The 25,606-nt window shown below is 36.7% G+C and overlaps 3 protein-coding genes and 1 non-coding gene across 6 annotated transcripts; 1 reads left to right on the top strand and 3 right to left on the bottom strand.

The window, feature by feature from the left end:
* Window positions 1–5,673: 5,673 nt before the first annotated feature.
* TRNAS-GCU lies at window positions 5,674–5,755 on the bottom strand. The gene has a single exon. It is a non-coding gene; the product is annotated as a tRNA-Ser (tRNA).
* Window positions 5,756–5,866: 111 nt separating this feature from the next.
* On the top strand, window positions 5,867–10,371 carry LOC113781724 (G-protein coupled receptor 1). Of its 3 annotated transcripts, XM_027327705.1 has the most exons (10): window positions 5,867–6,224; window positions 6,978–7,009; window positions 7,112–7,281; window positions 7,464–7,567; window positions 7,669–7,770; window positions 7,898–7,954; window positions 8,541–8,585; window positions 9,018–9,161; window positions 9,472–9,542; window positions 9,779–10,371. In XM_027327705.1, exons 1-10 carry the CDS (start codon window positions 6,042–6,044, stop codon window positions 9,879–9,881), a joined length of 1,011 nt encoding a protein of 336 aa, XP_027183506.1. In that variant the 5' UTR covers window positions 5,867–6,041; the 3' UTR covers window positions 9,882–10,371. The 3 variants fall into 3 exon arrangements, 2 of the variants coding, with proteins under 2 accessions (XP_027183506.1, XP_027183507.1); XR_003469662.1 differs by lacking the exon at window positions 9,779–10,371 and having other exon boundaries at window positions 8,541–8,601; window positions 9,472–9,540; XM_027327706.1 differs by lacking the exon at window positions 8,541–8,585.
* A 1,039-nt stretch (window positions 10,372–11,410) lies between these two features.
* On the bottom strand, window positions 11,411–12,360 carry LOC113779311 (copper transporter 5). Its single transcript, XM_027324865.1, has one exon. It carries the CDS (start codon window positions 12,006–12,008, stop codon window positions 11,541–11,543), a length of 468 nt encoding a protein of 155 aa, XP_027180666.1. The 5' UTR covers window positions 12,009–12,360; the 3' UTR covers window positions 11,411–11,540.
* A 4,291-nt stretch (window positions 12,361–16,651) lies between these two features.
* LOC113779095 lies at window positions 16,652–17,995 on the bottom strand. Its single transcript, XM_027324534.1, has 2 exons — window positions 17,565–17,995; window positions 16,652–17,435 (listed from the first exon to the last, which is right to left on the bottom strand). Exon 2 carries the CDS (start codon window positions 17,413–17,415, stop codon window positions 16,969–16,971), a length of 447 nt encoding a protein of 148 aa, XP_027180335.1. The 5' UTR covers window positions 17,416–17,435; window positions 17,565–17,995; the 3' UTR covers window positions 16,652–16,968.
* Between the last annotated feature and the right edge of the window lie 7,611 nt (window positions 17,996–25,606).

Here is a 25,606-nt window from a genome sequence, read left to right as displayed (position 1 = left end):
AAATATAAAATGATCAAAAATATAAAAAGGTGTATTGAAATTTGTGTTTGTGATGCAAGCAAATTATTCTCTTTTTTTTTTCATATCATTCCTATCCTAACACACCGTTGATGGGAACTTTTCCTATTTCCCAATTTGCAAGTTTGTTTTGCTTCACATCCTATGCATCTAACGTATTCCTTTTGCCTCTTTCCTTTATTACTTCTGCGTGAAAAAGGGTACCGCATATCACATGATTTTGTTTTACTACTTGAGAAAAACTTAATCTCAAGATTAATTAGTTCACGTTTACAATAATCTGGCATACCGACTAATTATAAATAATAAATGCTAATCAAGTTGAAATTCTTTATGTCGTGGATCACAGGTCTTATTAATGAGATTTAATCGTGGAGATATACCAGCAATTAATTGAGTTTAGTAGGAGATAAAGAGCATGGGAGCGTCATGACAAGATGGTGTTCGACGGTGCCATTAAAGAACAGTAGCTTTATGTGGCAAAGGCGGTACAAGTCTTGAGTATTGATTTTTTTTTTTTTCCTTTCATTCCTATCTTATGCCTAATCTACTATTGAAATTTGGTGAAAAAAAAGGGTTTGTTTTTGGAAGAGTGAACAATTAAGTTATGACCCACTAGACATGTATGAGACGTCATGGAATAGGATTAATCCCATTTGTTGACTGCTCCAAAGAATAGGATTAATGATAGTAAATTATTTGAAATAATTTTGTAAAAATATATTGTATCACTTTTTTAATGTGATGTATGTGAGATAGAAAGGTGATTGAAAAATGTGTTGATGATACAAAAAAGCCAGTGTGTGTAAATAAGGTAAAAATAATGTGTAATTCAAACATTTTTTAACTGCTCTTTTTTTTATTATTTCAACAAGAATTATTGGTTTGCAGTTGGCACCTAGAAATCTTAATTTGGATATTTGTTAAGTACCAAGTCTACCCAAATTAATCAAATTGTCAATATGAAAAATTATAATAAGAAAACAATAACTTCATATACATATATAATTTGTGCATTTCTTTTTTCTCGAATTATTGAATATTCAACAATTCTTGTTTTCAACAGTATATAAAATGCATGCATATATATATATATATATATGAAACTCATAAAATTAGTTTTATGTCTATTTTGTGTTTAAAGTGATTTACATCCTGCACAAATGAACTTTTATTTCGTTTAATTCAGCAAAACCGTTCTGCGTAGCTGTCATTGCCCTCTCCCATTAATTTAATTCTACTATTTGCTGCAATTTGGCCAGATATTGGTTTCTAGTTGTGCGAATAATTCATAGTTTGAAACAGTCCTTTTCATCAATTTGCATACGGTCTGGTTAGGCCTGTGGATAGGTTTGACGTTTGTAACTGAGAATTAAATTAATCTTTGATATACTGATAGTGTATATATCATCACCATTGAATTAATCTTTTATATATTGACAGTGTATACAATGTATTCACAGTACATAACTGTGGATAGGTTTTGTATACACCATCACTATTGGATTCATGACAATTCATCTGAATTTAAATTTAAAATCTAAATTTTGTTCATGTATCATGCATTCAATCGTGACAGTATATATACTGTTAGTGTATATAAAAAAGTTGTACTCAACTGAATTTATAGAAAATGATGGTTGTGTGATAAGCATGTAAAACCTTCCCTAGTCTCCACTTGTTTGGTTTAAGTATCATATCATACTCTTTTTATTATGTGATGGTGTATAATCGTTTCAACTTGCTTGGAATGTGCAGTGACCAGTGAGTAGTGACTCAACTATGAATTTTTTTAATTAAGTTTGAATGGAAAGACTTAATAGTGTAGTTCATTTGTCATCTGTTTACTAAAATATTTTTATTCATTTAGTATTAATAGAGTCTTTCCAATTATGAAGATAGTACAATACTATAAAATTGGCCACAGTGTCAAACACATAATGCGTAAGGGTACTGAATCCTAAGGTCCCGTTAGGCAGCTCGGTTGGTCATGGAAAGTCTCCTAAGGTCCCGTTGTCCATTCTCCCCCACCAGGGATCGAGTCCCAGTGGTTGCCGGTTCGAGAGAATGGGGCCTCTCCTCTCGGGTCTCAGAGGGATTAGTCGGGTCCGGCATACCCGAAACCCGGATATCCCCTGAGCAGAAAAAAAAGTACTGAATCAATCATGCTTTGAGAAAATCAGGCCCGTTTGACAAATAAGTTTTTTGAGTGTTTGTTTAAAATTTTACTATAACTTACTGCAGACGAAACTGTAGGAAAAAATTTTGAAGTGTGTAAATTTTTGGATATTTTGAAATATATAATTTAAAATTTGTGAGAAGTTTTTTTGAAATTACAGTAGTTAAAGGTATTAAAAAACTTGTAACAAGTAGTCTTGGCCAAAAACTTGTTTGCCAAACAGGTCCTTTGTCTGTCAATGCACATAGATGGTAGATTGGTCCAAGTTGCAGCTGTGGCCATTGGTATCCAGGAAAAAAGGTGGGATTAAGTAGACTTCTCCTGGCTCCAAATGCCTCGAAAGATCAGCAGATACAAGTATCAATGGACTAGGAGATGTTCACCGTGCTTGCGCACGGTGGTACGTTGTAAGTATGCCCAGGTTGAGAGGACAGCAAGCATTTATTTAAAAATAGATTTGTTGTACAGAGAAATTATTTAGCTGACCGTGCTTGTTTTTGAATTCTTAACAGGGTTACAGAATATATATTGCAAATGTAAGCACATTTGAATTTTTTGTCCTACAACCTTTGACATGCACTTTGGTAGCTCGTTAGGAGTGAGTACGGAGGCATTGAGGTTAGAAAAAAGGAATGTTTGGAAGCATTCGCTTGTTGGGGGTAACTTTTTCAGCAGGAGAGAATTTGATTTGGTAAGTGGATTTTCGTTAGTGGATGGCGTTGTCATAGCAGGCAATTGTATGAGAGCCGAAACACCAGACAGAGAAACATCAACTCAATGGATACAGAACCTGGTAAAGATGCTCGATGACCACCCAAAGTAACATTGGCAGGATCAGCAAAAGAACTTTGTTTAGGAGGTGGGCACTGGTTGGTTCCAACATTAGCACAATAGGCACTACATGGCTGATCAGAACTAGCAGAAACACGAACACCTGTGTGTATGCTTGGTGAAGTCGCTTCTTGGACATCAGCTTCGTGTTTTCTTTTAGAGAGGCGAGCTGTAGGTCCAGGACTAGAAGGAGCAAGGGTCATATTTTTTTTCTTTGCAGCATTAGCTTCCCTGCGGCGCCGCAAGAGGTCATCCTTCTTTTCCCGTAGCATTTCTGCATAACGCTGCCGACGCTTGGCATTTCTATCCATTAAGCTGGGACGGCCAAATTAAACAGTTCACCAGCTCCCAGATACAAGTCAGCAAGCAGCAAAAAAACACCACAACATCGACAAGACACGAAGGCTAAACAACACCGACAACAGCACAACACCACAAGACCGACAACACCGACAGGCTAGCAAACAAATTATGCAATCGAGGTGACCGAAACAATGCCAACAAGAAAGGAGCGGCAAAAGCTAGCAGAAAAAGCAGGGTAGCTTGCAGGGGGAAAAAAAGAACAGGCTAAACAAATTGGACAAAAAGATTGAATGAGCATGGAGGTCAAGCTGAAAAGCTTACACAGGTTGAAGAGCAGAGAGTACGTACAACTCCAGGAGACGCAGCACACAATCTGCATGCAAGAAAGGGAAGCACACAAAATGCGGCGTCAGTGCGAAACAGAGGAAAAAGAATCCAACACCTGCATATAAACTTCAAGCGTAGAACAGCCAATATAAATGTAAAAGACATAAGTACGATTTCTTAGCTCAACTGGGAGAAATGGCACAAATAATATAAAACAGCAAGGACTTATCTATAAAAGCGAGTTTCAGTGGAAAAAGGCATGACATTTTCTGTAAGAGGCAAAACCCAGCAAGAAATAACAAAGAACAATTGAAGGAACAAGTTGACAAACACAATGCACACTATATAACCACCTAAGCAGCCGACACAGAGCTAACGAAAACCATTTAAACAGCAGACGCCATGGCAAAGCAATATAATAATAGAAACCAAGCTTGCTAATGAAAAATGCTAACCAGCAAACAAGTCAAACCGAATGCAGATTCGTAGAAGAATGGGCTGATTAAGATCAAAACCTGGATTAGCACGAAATAAGAAATAAAAGATGATAAAAGAAGGCTAAAGCGGAAAATAACGAACACCTCTTCCAACCAACAGCAACAGGGAGTATATCGACACTGAGGCTAACAGTCCAAAAAGTGTAGGAAAACCAGGGAAGGCCGAGAAACAGGCGAAAAATGAGTCGCTGGAGAGGAATGTATAAGGGTAGAAGCTTGCATGAGGATACGAATGAAAATGGTACGTTCCATCCCTATGCATGACGAAAAGGTGGGTAGAGGAGCTTCATGAAAAAACGCAAAGAGCGCTCGTGCGCCACAAATTCGAGGAATCATCAAGGCGGCTAAAGGCAGAATAGCCAACGAACGTATCGCTGGCTGTGTACCCGAAGGAAGCACCGATAACTCAATTAAGTTCAGGCAACTCGTTAGCTACTCTTAATAGGAAGCTAATCATCATTACCCTGCTTTTAACAGCTTCATAAAAAGCATCATGCCTTTCGATAAGGCTGGCAGTAATTCATTTAAGTTCTGGCATCTCGTTATCTACTTTTAATAGGAAGCTAATCATCATTACCCAGCTTTTAACAGCTCTATAAAAAACATCGTGGCTTTCTATAAGGTCGTCAGTAAAGACACAATAATTGCCGTAAGGTTCCCAGGACAAGAAGTGGTTGATGGTTTTTTTTTGTTCCAAGAAACAAGAAAAGAACAAGGGACGCATATGCCATCTCATGGGCTACTCTCACAACCCGTACGTGAGAAAGACATGGAGGACGACCATGCTTTGGCGCCCTCTTCCCAGTTTATATACATTCTTTAAACAAGGGCTTAGGCGCATCCAGCTTTCTATTAGATCTTATATACTCTTTACAACGCCCGAAGGTCCTGAATTGTTTTACATGCATTGAAATATTTCTTGTGTTTAGGAGAGAGCTCAACTGGGACATAATCATGGTAGTCAACCGTTGGATATAGATTTGATGTTGAATAAGTTCGAGTCAAGTTTAAGTGTTATTGGATAAAAAATTCAAGCTAAGTACGAGTATTTTTTTTAAATACTTTTTTTTTTTTTAGTGTAAGCAAGAGGATTCGAACCCAAAACCTCTCACTTACACTCCCTCCCCCCGTACCACCCAACCCAACCCTCCCCAGCTAAGTACGAGTATAAAAACAAGTACCTCGATTACTTTGCGAGTTTGATCGAGTAGTATATTCATATATTTGTTTTAATCTTTATTTTGAAAAGTTACTTTTATTGTTAAAAGACATATTAAAATTGACCGAAAACCTTTCTTTAATCGAGCTTGAATCCAAAAAATCTAGACCCTATAGATAATTAAGTTGAGCTCAAGTTTTAAAAGTTCTGCTCTTTCAACAGTAACATATGGGCCAATATTAAAACTTGCCTATGATACCTTGCCAAATAAAATCCGCTTGTACATTTAAAAAAGAAATTTAAAAAGAAACAAATCTGCTTGTGCATTTTTTAAAAAAAGTAAAAAATAAAAAGAAATACGTCGCCTGAGAGATTCGAACTCTCGCGGGGAAACCCCATGTACTTAGCAGGCACACGCCTTAACCACTCGGCCAAAGCGACATGTTGCTGTGGAAAACGATTAAGGAAACTGGAACTAAAGAGTACGCAAACGCAAAGGACTAAATTAGATTCCCTCTATTAGCTGTGATTAGTTACTGCAGCAGAAAATAATACGCCGTTTATGGTGAAATAGAAAATCGAATCAAGTGAAATACTAGAAATAGTACGCCGTTTATGGTGAATTTTAACAAGAGATGTTAAAATTGTTTTGGGAGTAGAAATCGAATCAAGTGAAACACTAGCCGGAATATTACTGAAAGTCATTGAAAAAGGCGGGGATTGGGGAATGGCGACGGTGCAGGCAGTAATGGGGAATCTGTCGGCGAGTGATCGGCGAATACTGACGGCGGTCAACACCGGAGCCTCCACCTTCTCATTTATCGGTTCCGGATTCATAGTGCTCTGCTATTTGCTCTTCAAAGAGCTCCGCAAGTTCTCCTTCAAACTCGTCTTCTTCCTCGCCCTCTCCGTAAGCATTATTCAGCTTCCTGATACTAATAACTACCTCAACATATAGTACTTAGCATTCGTCACATTTTGTGTTGAATTTCCTAAACGCTTAAGCTTTCTCTGTACTTATTCCTCGAAAGGTCTCAAATGTTAGGGTTTTATATTTAGTTGGACCATTTTCATTAATTTGATTTATCCTGCTAGAAAGATGGAAATTTGGTTAGACAATTAACTGTAAAATCAGACCTGAATTGGAATTGTTGATGATGAAAAATGTGACTTTTGGAATCGTAATGTCCGGCTCCGTTTAAGACACAATAATTGTAGACTATTGGAATCAAGCTATTGGGTTCTGAGAGAGAGAATCAAACACAGCCTTAAGTTAGTCATTCGAAGTTCTTTTTGATGTTGTTTTTCATGTGCATATGGTGATTTCCTTTTCTGCTTATTAAGGCTCCATGATGAAGCCGTCGTTGACGCCATATATATTGTTAAACTTGCCAAAACAGTGAGATCTTCGCAATTGCACGTGTTAGATGTGATCCATATTGTCAATTTGGCGTCTAGAGTGAGTGAAGACTGTTGTTGTGTGTTCATGATTGCATGAGCGGTAATAATTATTTGGTGAAAGGGTAATAGTTATGTCAACCTTCAGCTGTTCTATTGTTTTTCCTTTTTATTCTTCCAATTCAAATGTTTAGTAGTCTGTTCAATTATTCTGCCCATAATAGGAGGAGTATGACCATCTATTTGCGTTCTTTTTTGGTTGCAGGACATGCTGTGTAGTTTCTTCAGCATAATAGGGTATGGAAGATGCCACGTGGGGGTCAAGTTTAATCAGATTCTGATTTCATTTCTTTCTTATAAGTTTTATATATGTGATAATCGATTTCTCTGGTTCTGCAGGGATCCATCAAAGGGATTTTTCTGTTATGCTCAAGGCTATACCACACATTTCTTTTGTGTGGCTTCTTTTTTGTGGACAACAACAATTGCTTTTACACTTCATCGAACCGTTGTTAGACATAAAACAGATGTGGAAGATTTAGAGCCCATGTTTCATTTGTATGTTTGGGGTATGATGTTAAATTTAAGAATGAGTTCGCTTCTTTCAAAGCATTCATCAGAATGGTTCTTCTGGAATGCAGAAGTTTCTTTGTCCTAATGTTTAGCCACCATGATGTCAACCTTAGTGCTTACTGCATGACATTTTCATACTTCTGGTCTATGCGGTAGCTAACTTGGATGACATTAACAGGAACTTCAGGAGTTGTGACTGTAATACGCTCTATCAGCAATGACCATGGGCATATAAGTCATATAGGAGCATGGTGCTGGGCCCAAACAGGACGTACAGGGAAGGCAAGTATGATTTTTGTGGTATCAAGTTTGTCTGCAATTTCAATGCTCTGAATTTTGGTTCATTTGAGTACTTATTCTCAAATTTTTACTTCAATCTGCAGGCGGTTCACTTTATAACATTTTATGCTCCTCTTTGGGGTGCAATTCTTTTTAATGCTGTCACCTATTTCCAAGTAATACGCATGTTAAAAAATGCAACCCGTGTAAGTGACCAGTTCAGATATTTTCTTTGGCTCAGCATTTGTTTTTCTTTGGGGGTTTAGGCATTGGATATTCAAAAGTGGCATTTTAACAGTCAAGCTTGTAGTAATCTGATCTTTGGTGTTTCAGATGGCAGCTGGCATGTCGGAGAGGATATTCCAGTTTGATTCACGGCCAGATGTAAAGGTAGCCTGCATTTCCTTTGATCATTCTTTGAAGCATACACAATATTTTTTTGTTCTTAATGATATCATAAAAGCGGAAATATTTGGTTGTAGTCATTATTGCCCATGAGTCAACTAAAACTTGTGTCTTCCTTTATGTCAATGACACTTGTGCACAGAGGTTATTGTTTCTAGTGAGTCAATCATTGCAACCCCATATGGTGCTGATGCCCTTGGTTCAGTCTTCTTTGCCTATTTATAAATGAATTATGTCCAGTTCATGTTTTCTTCATTCCTTTACTAATTCTCTTGCAGTGAAGCTACTTAATACTCAAACTTCCTCCAGCTTGTTCCTTTTTCTCCTGTCTTTTATAAACTCGAATAGTATTTGATTTGTATGCTTTCCAGTTCAAGAACCCCACCCCCCCCCCCCCCCCCCCAAAAAAAAAAACCACACATACAAACCAAGCTGGTTGCCTGTGTCACTGGAGACAGAAACCCTTTGTCAAGCATAATGGCTTTAAGAGATTTAATTCAATTTGGGCTAATTACATATACCTTCCTTCATTTAAGGATCAAGCTAAATCTATTTTGGGATTTTAGTGCAGGACAAGGCTTGTGCTTTTGTGGGGTTTTGCAAGAAGAGGAGGAAGGTTAGGGATATGATAGGTATCATATATATTCTAAAATTTTTGCTGACATCATCACTTTTAGGAGGTCAATATGTGTTGCCAAACACGGGTGTTCGATATGAAGTCATGAGTTTGAGGGATCTTTTATAGTTTGGCCAAACCCAAGTATCTGACTTGTAATTTGGCCTAACCTCAAGGGAGGTGAGTGTTATTAATGCAATGGTGATATTTGATTGATCAGAACAAGTTGCAGATTTGTGGAATCCTGAACCATCCTGAGCATTAAAAACTACATAGCATTTCTTCATTCTGTGTGAATGCAAATTGTAAGCATGGAGATAATTGTTAAGTTGACTTTGTGAAGCAACATGTTGCACAGATGCGGAATAGTTCAGAACTGGTCATTGCTTCTCTTGACTCCTTTATTTCTTCTCCTTTCCCTGTCCTGTGCAGGTACTGAACCGCTGGGGCTATTATCCTCTCATTCTAATAGGATCATGGTTCTTTGGCACAATCAACCGCATCCACGATTTTATTGAACCAGGACACAAGATATTTTGGCTTTCTCTTCTTGATGTAGGAATGGCTGCACTCATGGTAAATCTCTACCTCGATAGCTTTTCATTTGATGTTCCTTGTTACTTTTTCGATCTATTATTTTAAAAGAATGTGTTGTTTGCTCTCATGATAATTGTGTGTGTTGGGTTAGTCATGCATCATGTACATAATGTGCTTATGTTGCATGGGTCAGGTTTTGGTAGACATTCTTGATGTGTAGTTCTAGAAGATGGGAACCTTGCCTAGTACAGCTTTACCAGTATTTATTAGTCAAACTATCATATCATCGTGCTGCACACAGGTTTATTTCAATAATTTGGATTCAATTATTTGTTAAACCATTTTGCAGGGTCTGTTCAACTCAATTGCATATGGCCTTAACTCTTCAGTACGCAGGGCAATATATGAAAGAATGGATCTGTAAGTGCTGATTTCACCTGTACATTCTGATTCTATTTTGACTGCCAGAGTTCGTAAGAGCAAGTGTTCTTCTATCTACTATTGGCTGTCTTTTTCCTAGTTCTGCATTGACATATTTCCTTTCCTTTTCATGATGTTTAGTGAAGACAGCTTTATTACCGCTTGGCTGTCGCATGTTATTACTTAAGAAATACTTCTTTCTCTGTATGGCATTGTGATTGGTTAGTTTCTTCCAGGTTGCCAGAACGGCTGAGAAAATGGTTTCCAAAAAGTTTGAGGTCAAGAGGTCAGCAACAGGAAAGTGAATTAGTATCCTTAAAAATTCAGGACCAGCAATAGCAATTACATGATTTTCTTGTACATTTAGCTGGATGAGGTTGTCTCTGCTAAGTGAAACACCTACAAGTTCCACTGGGGTTAGTTGTATTTCAAAACAGCTACAGCGTACAGATTATCTGAAGCATTCTGGTTCACTCTCGTCATGGAAGGAGGGGCAGTTCTTTTTTCTCTGGTTGGCCTTCTTCTAGTCTATTTTGCTGCAAATTTCCACTGCCGATGCTCATATTCAATCTGGCCTACATGGAGGGTACCAAGTAGAAGATACCAGTGGATGGACTCAGACATATAGACAAACGTTGCATCACTTTGGATTTGGGGGAACTTGGGAATGCATTACTGTGATAGCTGTTAAGATTGGGTTATAGATTTTTTTAAAGTCTAACTTGTGCTCAGAAGATTAAATTGATCATTCTTTCTTGCGTGCAGTAACTGGTGATTATGGAATTTTTAAACTCCTAATTGATTGAGTTTGTTTACACCATTTTGGTTTTGGGTCATATGTCCATTCAGCTTCCTCCAATGTTATTTTCCGTGTGGTGTCTGTACTGTATCCTACCCTGCATGAACAACTTGTATATTTTTTAATCGGTGCAACAACTGGTCAATGATGCTTCTGCCGGTCTCCGTGGTGTAAATCTATTCTAGGCCAGAATTCCTGCACATGCACGTATCTTCTGCACAAATATTTTATGCTTGGTGGCATCATCCTGTCCCCTTATCTTACGCTTGGAGGAATCACCCTGTTCCTTCTTTTGTTAATTAGCCTGGCCTGATCCTCGACGGGTCTTTAGAAACTGACGTAAAGGCTTTTCTGTCTGGATTGTGCAGCTTCTGGACCGTCCCAAATCGGTATTCTATTTGCTATACCTACTAGTACCTAATTTGTTAGAATGAGTTGTCAAGCTAATTATCTATTAAGTTCTCCTGTCTCAACCGGAATGAGAAAGCAAGTCAACGGCTAAATGGTTATGGGTACCATATTGTTTAAGAAAACCAATTAGGTGTTTGTGAAGCTTCTGTGCAAAAATCAAGGCATGTGTCAGGTCAGAACTCGGAAGAACTTGTTTAGTTTATTAGTTGCTAGCTTTTTTTCCACGCAAAAGCGAGATGAGGATGGAAGAAAATATTTGGACTTTGCAATAACTGCTACATTCCATTCCAGTTGACAATGCAAAAGCTTAAACAGAAATATCCTTCCATGTATGGTCCCCAATACCTGATCTAATTCACGAGAAGCTATCACTACTACTGTGCATTTTGTGATTTCCCCAAACGTGTCAAGACTGGGTGGGACGTCAATATTTGGCTCTGAATGAGCCAGCAAATCCCTTGTCCTGTCTTTGTTGAACCAACAGGCTTCAGATTTCGCCCATCACAGCAAAGAAGATCAGCCTTCTATTCTTACCAAAACGATCAAGAACAGTAAAAAAAAAGGGTTCATAACCGAATAATAGGAAACACAGATCAGGTCAGAAAATAAAATTAAAAAAACAGATCTAATCAGAAAATCAGCTAAACAATCCAGGAAATGAAGAAAAAAAAACTGTGCATATAGTTGAAACAACCATAGAAGATTGACCTTTTCTTGATTTAAGATTTACAGGACACAAACATAAAATAGGATCAGTAGAGATTCAATAGGAACTGCAAGAGTAAAGCTCAAGCACAAGCGCAAGGATTATCTACAACGACCAGGCCCTCATCAGCAGCCCTGAAAAGCAAATAGCCCAAAGCCAGACCTACAACAACGGCGACAAACACCCCTCCATTGAAGGACATGATGGCCAGCATCAAGAGATATCCGATGGCAGAGTTGACTCCAAACAAAACAGCCCCAGCAAATCTTGCAACGCTTAGTTTCCCGGCATTAGGGGTCAAAAGCTTGGAGTAGAGAAGAGGGGTGGTGGTTGAATTGGCAGCAAAACCATCTTGAGGAGGCGGGGCGACGGTTGTTTTGTTGGTGGAGAGAAGCTTGAACCGAAGGCGACGGTCTTCCATGTATTGGTAGAAGATCGAGACAATTAGGCAGGCCAATAAGGTGAATGCATAGCTGGTCCAAGAATCGGTTTTCCAGAAATCGAACAAAAGGGTCACCTTTTTACCCCAGTAAAAGGTCATGTGCATCATCTTGATTTTCTTGTTGGTTTTTCTGAAGAAGTTTGCTTGATTTGAAGATTCTGATCGATTATCCACTAGTCTGGAACTAGATAGATAATCTGATCTGATGAGGGATGAGGATCCAAGGATTGATTGATGCGGTTCAAGGGACTTTGGTATATATGTCTGTTTTTGTTTTTGTTTTTTGTTTGGATTGGTTGAAGGGTTGAATGGTTGGTGGGAGGATGGTTTTGGCCTGTTGCTTGGCCCTTGGCTTTGGCAGAATTGGATTTGTTGCAAGAAGATGAAAAAGTCAGTTGCCGCTGATGGATTAGGGAATAATTTGAGTACAAAGAGACACAAGGGTGCCTTGTGCTTTTGTGCTACGTTTGCTTTCATCAGAATTTGACTTGTACTACACTCTTGAGCCTTCAATTGTCTTTAGACACCTTTTTTTTTTTTTTTTTTTTTTTGCTTTCTTCCCTAAGTTAAGGACTGAGTACTTGAATACTCGTCCATAAAAGAATACGAGTTCTTTATTATTTTTGTAGCAAAAAAAAAAGTGTTTGTGTAGAGGATTTTTTTTTTGTTATATGATGTAATATTTTTAACAAAAAATATAAAAAGATGACTGAGAATCTTATTTATTCTATAACCAAGATAAATTTTATAGAAGATTGGATAGGATATGCAAATAAACCTATACATATATTTACTATACAGTTAGACATTTGATGACATAGTTTGAAATCATTACTGATTCATCCACCTAATCCTTAACCCTGTGTACATATATTAGCATTGTTCTGCCAAAAATAAAGGAAATGGTCAATCATGATAACCAAATATGTATACTTTGAACATGTGCAAATTTTCTTTTTCATTTTTCATGCTTTAATTGAAAGGAAACTCAGATTCTTCATCTTTAGAATCTCCACCTATATCTCTTTTTTTTTTTATTTAGAAAAGAAAAACTTTAGGCCTTACCTCATGTCCATCCATCCATGGTGATTGATAATCTTGCTTTTCCAAGGTTTTTTTTATGAGTTAATTTATATACACTGAAAATGTACACACTATCACATTTAAATTTGTCAATATATACACAACTATTATGATTAGATTTAAAATCCACCAATGATAGTACACATACTGTCAGGGTTAGATTTAAATTTTACATATAATTCTGCATTTAATCGTGATAGTATGCGTGCAATGTCATAGAAATTAATCCTTCTTTTATCCTTGTTTTTTGGTTTGCTCAATGACCTCACGTTTTTGGTTTACATTTCTACACTTTTTTTATTGAGTAAATCTTATATACACTAATAATATATACACTATTGCTGTTGGATCCATGATATGCGTGCAAAATTTAAATTCCAAATTCAAAATTTGCACGATTGTGATTCACCCAAAGTTGATATTGTATACACTGTCAGTGTTAAAAAGATTAATCTTTTTTTATTTTTTATTTCTCTCTATTCCTGAGAGGATCGCTCCATTATGAGAGCTGTCTCATTTTGTATTTGTTTATTTATTTTACCGAGTTCACGAGCAATTTTTTTTTTTTTTGGAGTACGACTATGGTTGCATACGAGTTGGGCTGCTTGCGAGCCGATCGCGAGCAATTCGAGTTGAGGTTGAGTTTGAATTCAAGTTCAAAGATATTCAACTTGTTAGCTAGCTTGCGTAAATATTTTATTATTTGTTAAGAAAAATTACTTTTTTATTTATTTTTTAAAAATAAAAAATAAAAAAATTGTTTTCTATTTTTTTAAACTCGAACTTGACTCTACTCGACTCGAATTTGAGGTCAAACTCGAGTTTGAGCTTTACGTTGAGAGCTCATCGAGCTCAAATTTAGTAAAATTAAATCGAGATTTGGCTTAATTGGATCAAAACTCAGACTTAAACTCACGTCGTTTGTTTCTAGTCCCAGACTCCTAGGTACGACCGAGTTCACGAGCAGCAGGGAGGGGACAGGATCATGTGATAAATAAATGGCTTTCTTCCTGCAAGAAAGTAGAGTGTTCCATCATTTCCGTCACCTAATTCAATAACATGCGAGTTGTGGCTTAGGCATGAGTATTTTAGGTGAAAAGTGAGCAGAAATAAAAAATCTGAACTAAAACGTTGCATTTGAATACTAATAATATTTTAGGTATCTAAAGTACACCATTCTAAATGTGGGGGAACAGAAAAAGGTCGTAAGAAAGTGGAAAAGACTAAGTACTGCTTGACAAGTTTTTCTTAGCATTATTTGCGGTGCATTTCATGCAAAGATTTCAAATTAATCAGCACCGAAATAACTCAATTTTGTCCATTTTCTTCCTTTTTTTTTTGGTGGGGTTATTTCTGAATGTGGTCAGAACAGCAAAGACTCCTAAAAACAACAGCAAGAAATGCAGTACAGGCCAGAAAATGGCCAGCGATATACAACATAGTCACGGTACTACACTTCTCCTCCTCCTCACGTAAGCAGACAAATCTGTGGAAAAGAAAGAAAAATGGATCAAAGTCCAAAAATACAACAGATAGTGACTTGCTTACTCAGCCTCCCTATCCAGTCCTTCACAGTTAAACTACAGGCCTATGATAGAGTGTTATTTCCAGTTTGTTCGGCCATATCAGTGCTTGATATTGCACGTTTCAAATATCTCGAAATTGTCAATTTATAGCTTATCTCGACAGCAGTATTGTCTAAATTCAAGCATTCATTTCTCGTAGGGTAGTAATTAAACAAGTTTCTCTTGACCCTAAAGAGAGATTGGATTCACATAAAAGCTGCCAAACATTATATTCTGTGGATGTTAAAATACTTTGGGGAAATCTGATGCTAGCCCAATTTTCTGGATTCCTCTCTTTGTCTCGCTCATTCGAAGGGGCAACAAGAAATGAGCTCTCCGTCTTTTTCTTCTTTCCTGTAGTGGTGGATTGCTATGCCAAGTGGACATGATAAGTTCTTCTTTATCTCTCAAAATTAAAAGCCATGCACTTAACCAGTCCAACTTATATATTATTATGTGGACTGATAATACTTACCTTTCGAGTATTATATAGTAACCAGTTTGAGCACTTCTTGAAGTTTCTTGCAAATTGTTTATGCACTGCTTCATTTTGTCGGGTCTGTCCTCTCACCATCAAATCTGTTTTTCTTATGTAGTAAGTTTTTTCTGGGCATTGTGTGGATAGTGACTTGTTTTACTTTTCTATTGTTATAAAGGCCTTATCAGTTGTGATGATCTGATTTTTTTGTAATGTTTTTTTTGCTCTTTTTGTTAGGTTTGACATAGTTGTTTTTGTTTCAGGACTCTGGGAGGGCTCGGATGGCAAAATAGTTATAGTAATTTTATTGCAGAGAATTTCAGATTGAGATGGCTAAGCGTCCACATAAGCTGCAATAACTTAATGCAGGTTTTTGCTCTTGGACCTCTTATCAAAAAAAAAAAAACATTTGCTTTGGCAATTATTTGGTGGGTGGGTGGACCATCAACTAACTCTCCATACGTAATCAATAACAAAAACAAAGTGGACTGTGGAGGCTTGGAGGAAAGAAAGAAGAAGAAGAGGAAGAAGGAAGGAAGGAAGGAAGGAAGGAAGGGCTGAAGAGCATGCAATAATTGAATTCCCTTCGCCTTAGTTTGGTGGGCATATTTTATTAAAGCAGTTAACTGAGTATGAGATCTTTTTCATACTCTCGTTGAATATGCCATTGCACCACATTTCCACCAAATCTAGCAGACAAAAGCCACTTCAACTGAACTGTATATTCTACTGGTTTGTTGAGAGTTGGTTTGCTAATCATATGCTCAGATTATGCTAATGGTTGTTTTGATATTACAAAAAATTGCGTAAACCAATCATGATCTTTTAAGAGCATATCAGAGAGTTGACGAAAATTCTTGTTTTAAGCTTCATATTTGAAGGAAAAAAGTGAAAACAAAGATGAAACGAACTGTACTCCAACCACTTTAGAGCTTGACATGGAATCTTTGCTCTTGAGAAGAACATTTTGTTAAATTTACTTACAACTAGAAAATTGTTGCATGTTTTTTTAAGAGGAAGAGGACCACCAAAGGGGAGTACAAGATGTGCATTAATCTTCTTCTGTCCCATCCCACAACCATCGGTAAGATATTTACCCTGAGATTCATTAACTCTGGTCATTTTCACCAACTTTGTTCAAGCAAATCAGTGGCAATTGCATTTAATAGTATGGTTCATGTGTCTTCTCCTAGAGCAGATTCTTGAGGTGCTAAGCAGAAAATACAGACTTGAGAAAACCCTACTGCAAATCCATTGACTGTCATCTCAGCACTAGTAAATGGCTGCTTAATTCCAAGCATATTCTTCTATGCACCACCTGGCCCCCAAAATCACCTTTTAAGCATTGCCACAGAAAGTACTGTTCCCCAAAGGAAGCCAACAAGAATATTACTTCTTCTGATGAATCTGTCAACATTTCTTTATGATTATGAAAAGCAAATATTACTACGTGTGTGACAAAGGCAAAAGCTGCAAAACCACAGTCTCGTCCTTATCCAATAGGGACTGCAAAAGCAATCTTGAACAGAATTAATAGGATACATAGGGACTGCAAAAGCAATCTTGAACAGAATTAATAGGATACACAGAGCGAATGAGATTGGAGACATTCAGGAAGATGAGAATTACTATGCAAAACTAAAATCTTGAATGAAATTTCCATAAAGGTTTGAACACATCTTTAACAAGTACGTAGGCAATGCAACAGTTTTTGACAGGTGAACTGCAGTCACCTAACGATTATTAACATTACTAAACATGCCATTATTCATTAATATCGGACAACTGAAAAACTACCAATGCTGAATTGCTGATAGTCTAATTCCTGAACTTCCGCTAACTTATTCTGCATCATCAATAACTACTGAAGCAACCTTGTCTCAATTATTTTAAGATCGAGAATCAAGACTAATTGACTTGTATAAAGTAGTACTGGAGTTTCTCAACGATCCAGAGCTGAAAAACAACTTCTTGATCGAACCAAAGCTTCCTTCTTGGGGGAAGGAGAATCCAAGCTCCTCAACAGAAGCTGCTTGACAGCAGAGATGAGTTGATCATGAGTTGGATTGGGGGGTGGCCGCAAGGATCTGAACTTCTTGCAGAAACTCATGTGGGAATTCAGGGCTTCTTCTTCATCTCCAGTTCTCCTCTGGGATCTGACCACCTCGTCCTTGACTGCCTCAGCACACAGCCCACAAATCCAGCGCCCCTGAAACCTCTCACGGACCCTTTTGATGTATGCCTCGGTACATTCCTCAGTCAATCCGCAGCACTCGCATTTGGCAAACTCCAAATCACTATTAGGGCTGCTGCTGCTGCTTGATGATGACATCTTTGCCATGTTCAAGCTGCTGGCTTCAGGGGATGTTTGAGTATCAATTGCAGTCATTTTCGGGATACTTTCCCGATCTTGCATCCAAATTTATATAACAAAAATCAAAATTAAAAAAGGAATCCCATTTAAATTTCAAAACTTTCTAACGAATTGTAAAACATTAAATAATGGTAATCGATAGACTATTATACCAAGGAGCTTACCTTGAGGCCTGAATCCCGCAGATAAACAAACGAGGGAAATTGGGGATGAGATATTATTGCGAGTTTGGCAGGTTTTTTTAAGCTGACAAATCTGAGGGTTTTTTTTTTTTTCCTAAAATTGAATCTCTGAAAGGAAGATTCTATCTTTCTTTCTCCCACTCTCCTTCTTCTTCTACAATCTCACCACCGATGATCAAGAGCTTGAATACCATATACATTTCAGAGCCTTGTTTGGCTCTTTGAGATTGGATATTTCACACTTGAAAGTGGGGGGAATTGGTTAATTCTCGTCGAGGGATTGTTTGGAAGGAGACGAAGAGAAGGTTCAAGAATCTGAATTCTTCTTCATCTTCCTTTTTTCCTTCCCTGATGAGCAAGAGAGATCAGAGGGGAGATTGAGTTTTCAGATGGGATTCTGAGCCAAAGGTATTGTGGTGGGCGGTTCTTTTTATCCTACGTAGGAGGCAATGTATAGACAAAAAGATGCGACCCCAATCATTGGCGGTACTGAGGCCCACAGTAAATTTGTGCACGTCAGATTTTTCACGACCTGTCTGGGAGGGCTATTATTCAGTGCTCTATGGAACACGTGTGCCTTGCTGCTCTTGGGCAATCAGCACTGCATATCTTCATCGTTGTAAAATTTTTGATCTGTGATGGTCGAAAGTTACAGGTGTCTTTCTTAGGCGGTGATTAAATTCTTTGGACAGCTATGGTTATCTGCAGAATGAACGGTCCTGTCATGTCAAATTGTTTCAACTATCCAAATAAATCGATGAAGTTTGGACCTTCAAGGAAATATTTTTGAATATCCTTTTGACGCACTTTTTAATTACTTTTTTACTTACAAACATTAGATTCTTATAGTATATTTTTTAATAACTTTTTTATACACTATCATCGTATTTTTTTTTATACTAACAAATTTAAATTACATTATATGATATAAATTCAAATTTAAATCATGCACGTGTAATATATATATATATCCAAGACTGTTAGTATAAAAAGTATATTATACTTTCAGTCTGTCGTTTTTACGATTTGCAATTTTTAAAGGAAAACAATCCTAATTTTAGCTTTCATACAAGTACACAAAAAACAAGAGAATAAGGTCTACCATTCAACTTTGATCTTATCTTCATTTGAGTTGCATTTACTTTTGCATCGTAATTTCAAATTATTTTCTAAATAAAAAATATATAGATCTATCCAGTATACACAGGGATACATAATAAAACTTTGATCTTATCTCCATTTGCATTGCATTTATTTTTGCATCATGAATTTATTTTTTTTTTCAAATAAGAATATATAGACCTATCTAGTGTACACAAAGACACATAATAAGAGAGCCTTATATATTTTTTAGAGTGAATGGCCCAAAAGGTCACTAAACTATTAAAAATGGCACCCTCTGGTCACTAAACTTTTTTTGTGGCCGAAAAGGTCACTAAACTCGCAAAAACTCTCCAGCGAAGTCATTTTACCGAATTTCACCGGTTCCTCATCCGGTAACAGGGTCAATATGGAGTGGAGGAATATAGTAAAGGGGCAAAAATATCAAACAAAATATGGTCAACCTTTTTTTCTCTCGCAAGTCGTGCCTTAGATCTAGAAATTAGCTGAGTCCTCTTTTCATTTGTTGAAAGACAAATCTTCTCTCATCTATTCAAGGAAAAATCTCCTTCCATTTCATCCTGTCCAATGACTCATGGCAAGACGCAATAAACCGATTCATCAGGATACGAATCAAGAAAGTCAAGGAGAAATTTAAAAAAAAGAAAAAAAAAGAAGTGGCATTGTGCTAACATATAAGCTGAATCCAATTACTATCCATACCATTTCAAGTTCTTGAGCCATCAAAATACAGGGACCGCACCATGTTGCGTAGAAATCGATTATTAGTGGTACATTTCTCTCTCTCTTCACCAGATCTTGGACTTCTTTAGCAGACAGTTTTTTCTACACAAAGGAAGCAAAACAAAAAACCCCCCAATAAGCCTCTGAAAAACATCGAAAAAAGCTTCCTTTTTCTCGCAGGAAAAAAAAGACAAAAATGAAAAATATACTAGAAAAACACTTTGTAGTTGTTGCATGCTAAACAATGAATTCTCTGCACCGCCTAATCCCAAGAAACCAGCCACTAACAGAGCAGTACTATGTAATCAGCTACAAAAAAAGAGTACCGAATATTACCACAAGATAATCCTCTCTGACATACTTGCCAGCAGGTGGTAGGCAACGCAACTTTCTTGATGGCTGTTGAGTTGAAAGCAAAGAGGGCCTGTTGGCTGTGGAGATGGGATTTCTGTTGGGGACGGGGTTGAAGAAGAAAGAGCTGGAGTAATGGGTTTGTAGTAGATTCATGCCAGAGGGACCAAGACGTGGCGGAGCATGAAAGGAAGAAGAAGAAGAGAGAGCAGAGTCCATTTTTTTTGCCCGCCCGCCGTCCGTTTTCCTCCTTACCTGATGCTAAAGAGAGGAAGTCGGAAAAAGGAACTGTCACCTTATCTGATGTGCGGCATTTCCAGCAGAAAGGAGGGGGAGAGAAAAAAAGGTTGACCATATTTTGTTTGACATTTTTGCCCCTTTACTATATTCCTCCACTCCATATTGACCCTGTTACCGGATGAGGAACCGGTGAAATTCGGTAAAATGACTTCGCTGGAGAGTTTTTTCGAGTTTAGTGACCTTTTCGGCCACAAAAAAAGTTTAGTGACCAGAGGGTGCCATTTTTAATAGTTTAGTGACCTTTTGGGCCATTCACTCTATTTTTTATGATAGCTATGATCGTCAACGAGTTACTACAACTATGTATAGATGTTGAATCAAAATATTAGAAACATGAGAGGGAGAGTTTACTAATATAAGTATATTCTTTTTGCTTTGACAAAAAAAATACACACAGTCACATTTATTTCACTCTTATATTTATACACTTTCTTAAATTATAGTTAGTTTTGTTGAAAAAACAAACACTCTTAACAAGTACCTAATGATAGCGTTGAGATCCTCTTCATTATTTTTCTTTCCATTTATGTATCTATTCTTCTTATCTCTATACAAATAAATTTTTACAAAATAATATATTTATGCCAATAGTCTTATTTCCACAAGTAGATTAACACACTTAAAAAATCAAACTCATCTATGAACGCTTTGTTATTAAATTTGCACCAATTTTTGGACGGTTCAAGACGAGTTGAAATTATGATAAAAGTTATAAAGTTTGACGTAACGGTAAATTTTAATCAATTTAATTTCAATTTACTAGTATATATGTTAAACAAGCGGAGAAACATATTGCGGATGATTTTGATTTTCAAAAATAATATTATAATTATAATTATTTAGGTGTAATAGAGAGAAAATCTGTACAATATATGAAGAAAGAGCAACATTGCATGGTATAAACATACAGTGTCACTTTTTAAAGTTTCTAATATACTCTTAGTTATAAGAGTAAATTGGTCCCAATATATTTTCAAAAAAAAAAATTCCCATAATCAGTAAAAAGTTATTCCACGTGGATAAAGTATTACAGTATTTTTTTTAAAAAAAAATTATCCCGAATAATCCAAAATCCAAACAAACTCATTTGTACTTGGAGTAGGGACGCTGCCAAAAGTGATATGAAAGGAGACTACAAGGGTCCATCCTGATTTCACATCTCATGGAATCGTGCACAAGTGGAATTCTCAACCGCGAGGATGTAAGGCTGATAATGTGGTGGGCGGAACAGGTGATAGAATTGCGTCGCTGGCTTAGCCAGCTGTCAAGACAGTTTAGCGAGTCGCCGGAGCCAACATGCAGGACCCCCACGTGCTAATCGGAACGCGTGGGTCACCACCGCGGCCAATACGGCCACGACCAGAGTCAGAGTCCCTTTCTTCTTGCTCGGCTGCTATTGGTTCTCTCTCGCATTGCTAATATCCTCAGACACATTAATGACCTTTGCTTATTCATAATCATCCTTGATGATAAATATGCCCAATAGCCATATTGCTGTTCTTTTCCCTAGTACCCCCCGGACTTTTAGACCTGACAATGTGAGAAGAATTAGCATGTCTTTCTTGCTTTCAATCAACACTCAACAGGGTCTGCACTTACTTCCGGAATAAATTAACACCATTGGCTAGTTTGGGAGTTTAGGATAGAAATGAAAGGATGAGAAAGCTGTGTAGGTCTGATAAGTAGAGAAGAGAAAAAAGATTATTATAACATCCTTTTATATTATAAGGAAACCGCAGATGCTACTCGAGAGTGCGCGTTGGATTAACACGTGACAAGTGGTCTCGTGATAAGTATACTATTGTTTGGAAGTTTTGAGAGAGGAAAAGAAAGGAAAAAATTTTTATTTTACAGCAGTATTCTTGAATTTAGAGCTCTTTTTTTTTTGGTGGTAGAGAATTTTGTTGCTATATATAATTCCTCTATATATGGTTTATAGAAATGTGTTTTTTTTTTTTTCAAGGGTTGTATTTTGAATGTTCATTTTTGCACGTAAATGACTTAACATTTTATGATCAACCAATAAACTTTGTCAAGTATCCAAGTTGCCTTTCTTAATCAAAATAGGAGGAGAGTAGATTAGAACATAAGTTCATCTGGCTAATTAAGACTGAAATTGATGGCCCAAGTTGGGATTAAGACTAGACAATTAGGATTAGACTTGTCTTCAAGCATGCGAACAAAGCACCAACCATCATTCATTTTGAAGAAAATCCAGGCCACCTTCCTCATTCTGAAAAGATCACTGAGAGGTTGAGCTGACACCAGGACAAGGTACGCCTGGATTCTTCCCAAGCTAAAGACAAATTAGACCATGTTCCTCCCCTCTAATACGACATCCACAATTCCCACACTTTGCACCCTGAGCCAGATGACTCAAAATCTTTTAGGGTCCCAAACTGTTCACGAATTAATGATTTAGTGAGTAGCCTTGCAGGCGCCATAGCTCAAATTGCAGATACTACTACTCATTCATCCAGAGGACTTGATCAATAATCAATGCTTGTCTCTCCTTTGCTAGACTAATTACTACATGCATGCATGCAAAAGAAGATCATGATGAACATATGGAACTGTCGCAAATTTGCAGAATTTATTTATTTTGTTCCATTTAAACAGATGATTTCTAGCAGTGGGTACTATTTAATGTAATAATCAGAGAACTGAAACTGCGACTTGATTCGATTCAGGAAATAACAAGTTGCATGGAGAAAGAAATGGACGAGAGTCGGGATAAGAAAGGAGGAGAAACCAACAAAAATAAATACTGCTGCTGCATGATAGAAAATGAGGATCCCTCATTGAACAGATAAATGGAATGTATCGTGAAGGGACCTCCTTGATAATCCGTGGTCCTTATCACTTTGTATATACGTATATCATGCGTGTATGATACTAATTCTGTACTGGCCTTTCTCTTGACAGCCACATGTTAATTGAGGAGTCTTTCTTGTCAACTTTTCCAAATGTTTCTCGTTAGCTTTTTTAACTTGAGGCTGGTTTGGGTAAATGATTATACAACCTCTTTATTTGTGGGATGATAAATCGGGGGTGTATCCCTCGCTGGATGATCTATTTAAATCAGTACCATATCAAAACTAGACAACAAGCATATATAGAATTCTTGAAATGGCTTGTACGGTCTTGAAGGTGGCATTATATAATTAACTTAGTAGAGATCTTAGGATCTTGGGTAAAAAAAACAAAAAAGCCCCTTGTGGTATAACCATCCTACGGAAAGGTCCGTTGTATTTTCAAATCATACGTGTCGGTATCTCATGATTTGAAGTAATTTGAAATACTGACAGAAATCGTTAAAACAAGCGGTTTTGAGTGAAATAAAAGAAATGCCCTAATAATATAAGCAAAAAGTAGCCTAAAACAAACGATTTTTGATTCATTAGTTTCATTCACTAATAATATAAGCAAAAAACGTCGTTTTCTGCAAGTTTGGAGCGAAATTCAAGAAGAGTCATGGTAGTTTTATTAAGGTCTGAACGGCAAAACAGGTATTTCAGGTCAAAATTTGCCTTAAAAAACTATTTTTCAGAAGAATCGCGCGCAGTTCCAAATTTACTTTGAGAGTCATACATAATAATTTATTGCACAATAGGCTGCGAACTGTCCAAGATCATTGATAATCATGACTATGGCTCAATTATGCTTTATGTCTAAATATGGTCTAAATTCTTGTAATCGCTCAAAATGATAAGTGGCGTATAGGTTCTAACTTCTAAGGGACAGATGATCATCTGGTCTTAATTGACGGCTATTACAAAAAATTCTTATGTTTATGCTCGTGTCAATTGGTAAAATGCTAATAAATGTTGCAGGCCTCGTATGCCTGGCTGTTTTATACAATTCAAAGTCAAATTCATAAGAATAAGAACGAAAACTGGTAAATGTTCCAACTTGTAATCTTCTTGTGATTGCGATGGTTACCAGTTCATGTAATATATACATATATATATATTGATATTGAGAGATAAAATAAAAATATGGTACCAAATTTTTACACAACTTAGGAAATTAAAGCTCGGTCAGCAAGTCTCAAGCAGCATAAATGCTATTAAGTGGCAATCATTTATGTGTCTGGTGAGGAATCTTCTTAGAGCAGCTCCAATGGGGGTGTAATGGCTCCCCATTACACCCCTCCATGACACGGCTCCCCATTGGAGCCGTGTCATGGATATTACACGCATCACACAGGTGATGCGTGTAATCCATTGAATTTTCTTCCTATGGCAACGGTAAAATTTCGAAGGCAATGACAATGAAAACTAGTATTCATTTTGTTATTATTTGTATTTTATTTGATTTAACTTATGTAATATTATGTTATGGAGTTCAACTAATTACATTCCGAATTATTAATTAAGTATGGATTATTATGATATCTTCGCATTTGAAGTATCAAATATTTGTTTAATTTCCTACATAATTATTTTTAAAAAAATAACAATATATTATTTTTGAAACATAGAAAAAGATATATTATTCAAACTTAAAAATTAATAATATCATTTTTAGAAAATAAAAAAATTCAAAATGTACAAAATTTAACGAAAGTTAGTACTTTATTTTTTAAAAATAACAAAATTAGTTTTAAAAATTATTTATTTATTTATGGGATATGAGTTATGCATTATTAAAATAAATATTTGATTAATTGTGGACCCATGCTATTACACCTTGTGGAGTGTAATCCATTGTGAGTGAAAGTGTAATAAAAGAGGAGAAAGTGGAATGCTGACGTGGCATGTGGATTACACTCCACAGAGTGTAATCCATTGTGGATGCTCTTACAGCAAGTCTGGTGAGATTGAAAACCAAGCAACAAATATGAATCTGTGTGGCTTCGATTATCAAGTTGATTCTCAGTCCTGAGTAAGTCTGGTGATATCCGACATGACTTATTTCCAAACGGCCCCCATATATCTTGATACGCTTAATGTACATGGACAAGCAAAATGTTAAAAGGGTCATCTAGAACAGTGCGTTAATCTGACTTTTTAAATCCATACTCACTAGAAGAGAGATATTTTAGAAGTTTTTTAATACTCTACATATGTTTTCTAATATTATTGAATTATTTTATTCTCTAATAAATTTGATTTGGGATAATTTCAGAAGCCTCCCTGAGGTTTCTAACGCTTGTACTGACCTCTCCTAAGATTTCTAAAATTACGCTAACCTCCCGTAAGCTTAATGTTTTGCTAATAGATCCAGCCCCATGCCAGAGAAAGTGGCGCTAGAAATGTATTTTGAAGAGTGAGATGATATTTTTATTGCACATATGGCCTTTTTGCTTTTTCTCACAACAAAAATTGTGGGGTCATGTTGGGTGTCTCGGTTGATATTAGCTGTTTAATTATGTACCAACAGTACCTTAAACAATTAAATAGTGAATATTAGAATATTAATTGTTGCGTGATTGCAAATAAAATCAGATAAAAGAGTACAAAGTTAGAAATACAATTTCATAGTATGCCATCATATAACACAGCCCTTTTATAATTATAATCACA

Source organism: Coffea eugenioides, chromosome 8, assembly GCF_003713205.1.
Source record: "Coffea eugenioides isolate CCC68of chromosome 8, Ceug_1.0, whole genome shotgun sequence".
NCBI classification, from domain to species: Eukaryota; Viridiplantae; Streptophyta; class Magnoliopsida; order Gentianales; family Rubiaceae; genus Coffea; species Coffea eugenioides.
Note: the sequence above shows the minus strand (reverse complement) of the source record. Positions and strands in the feature narration are given on the sequence as shown.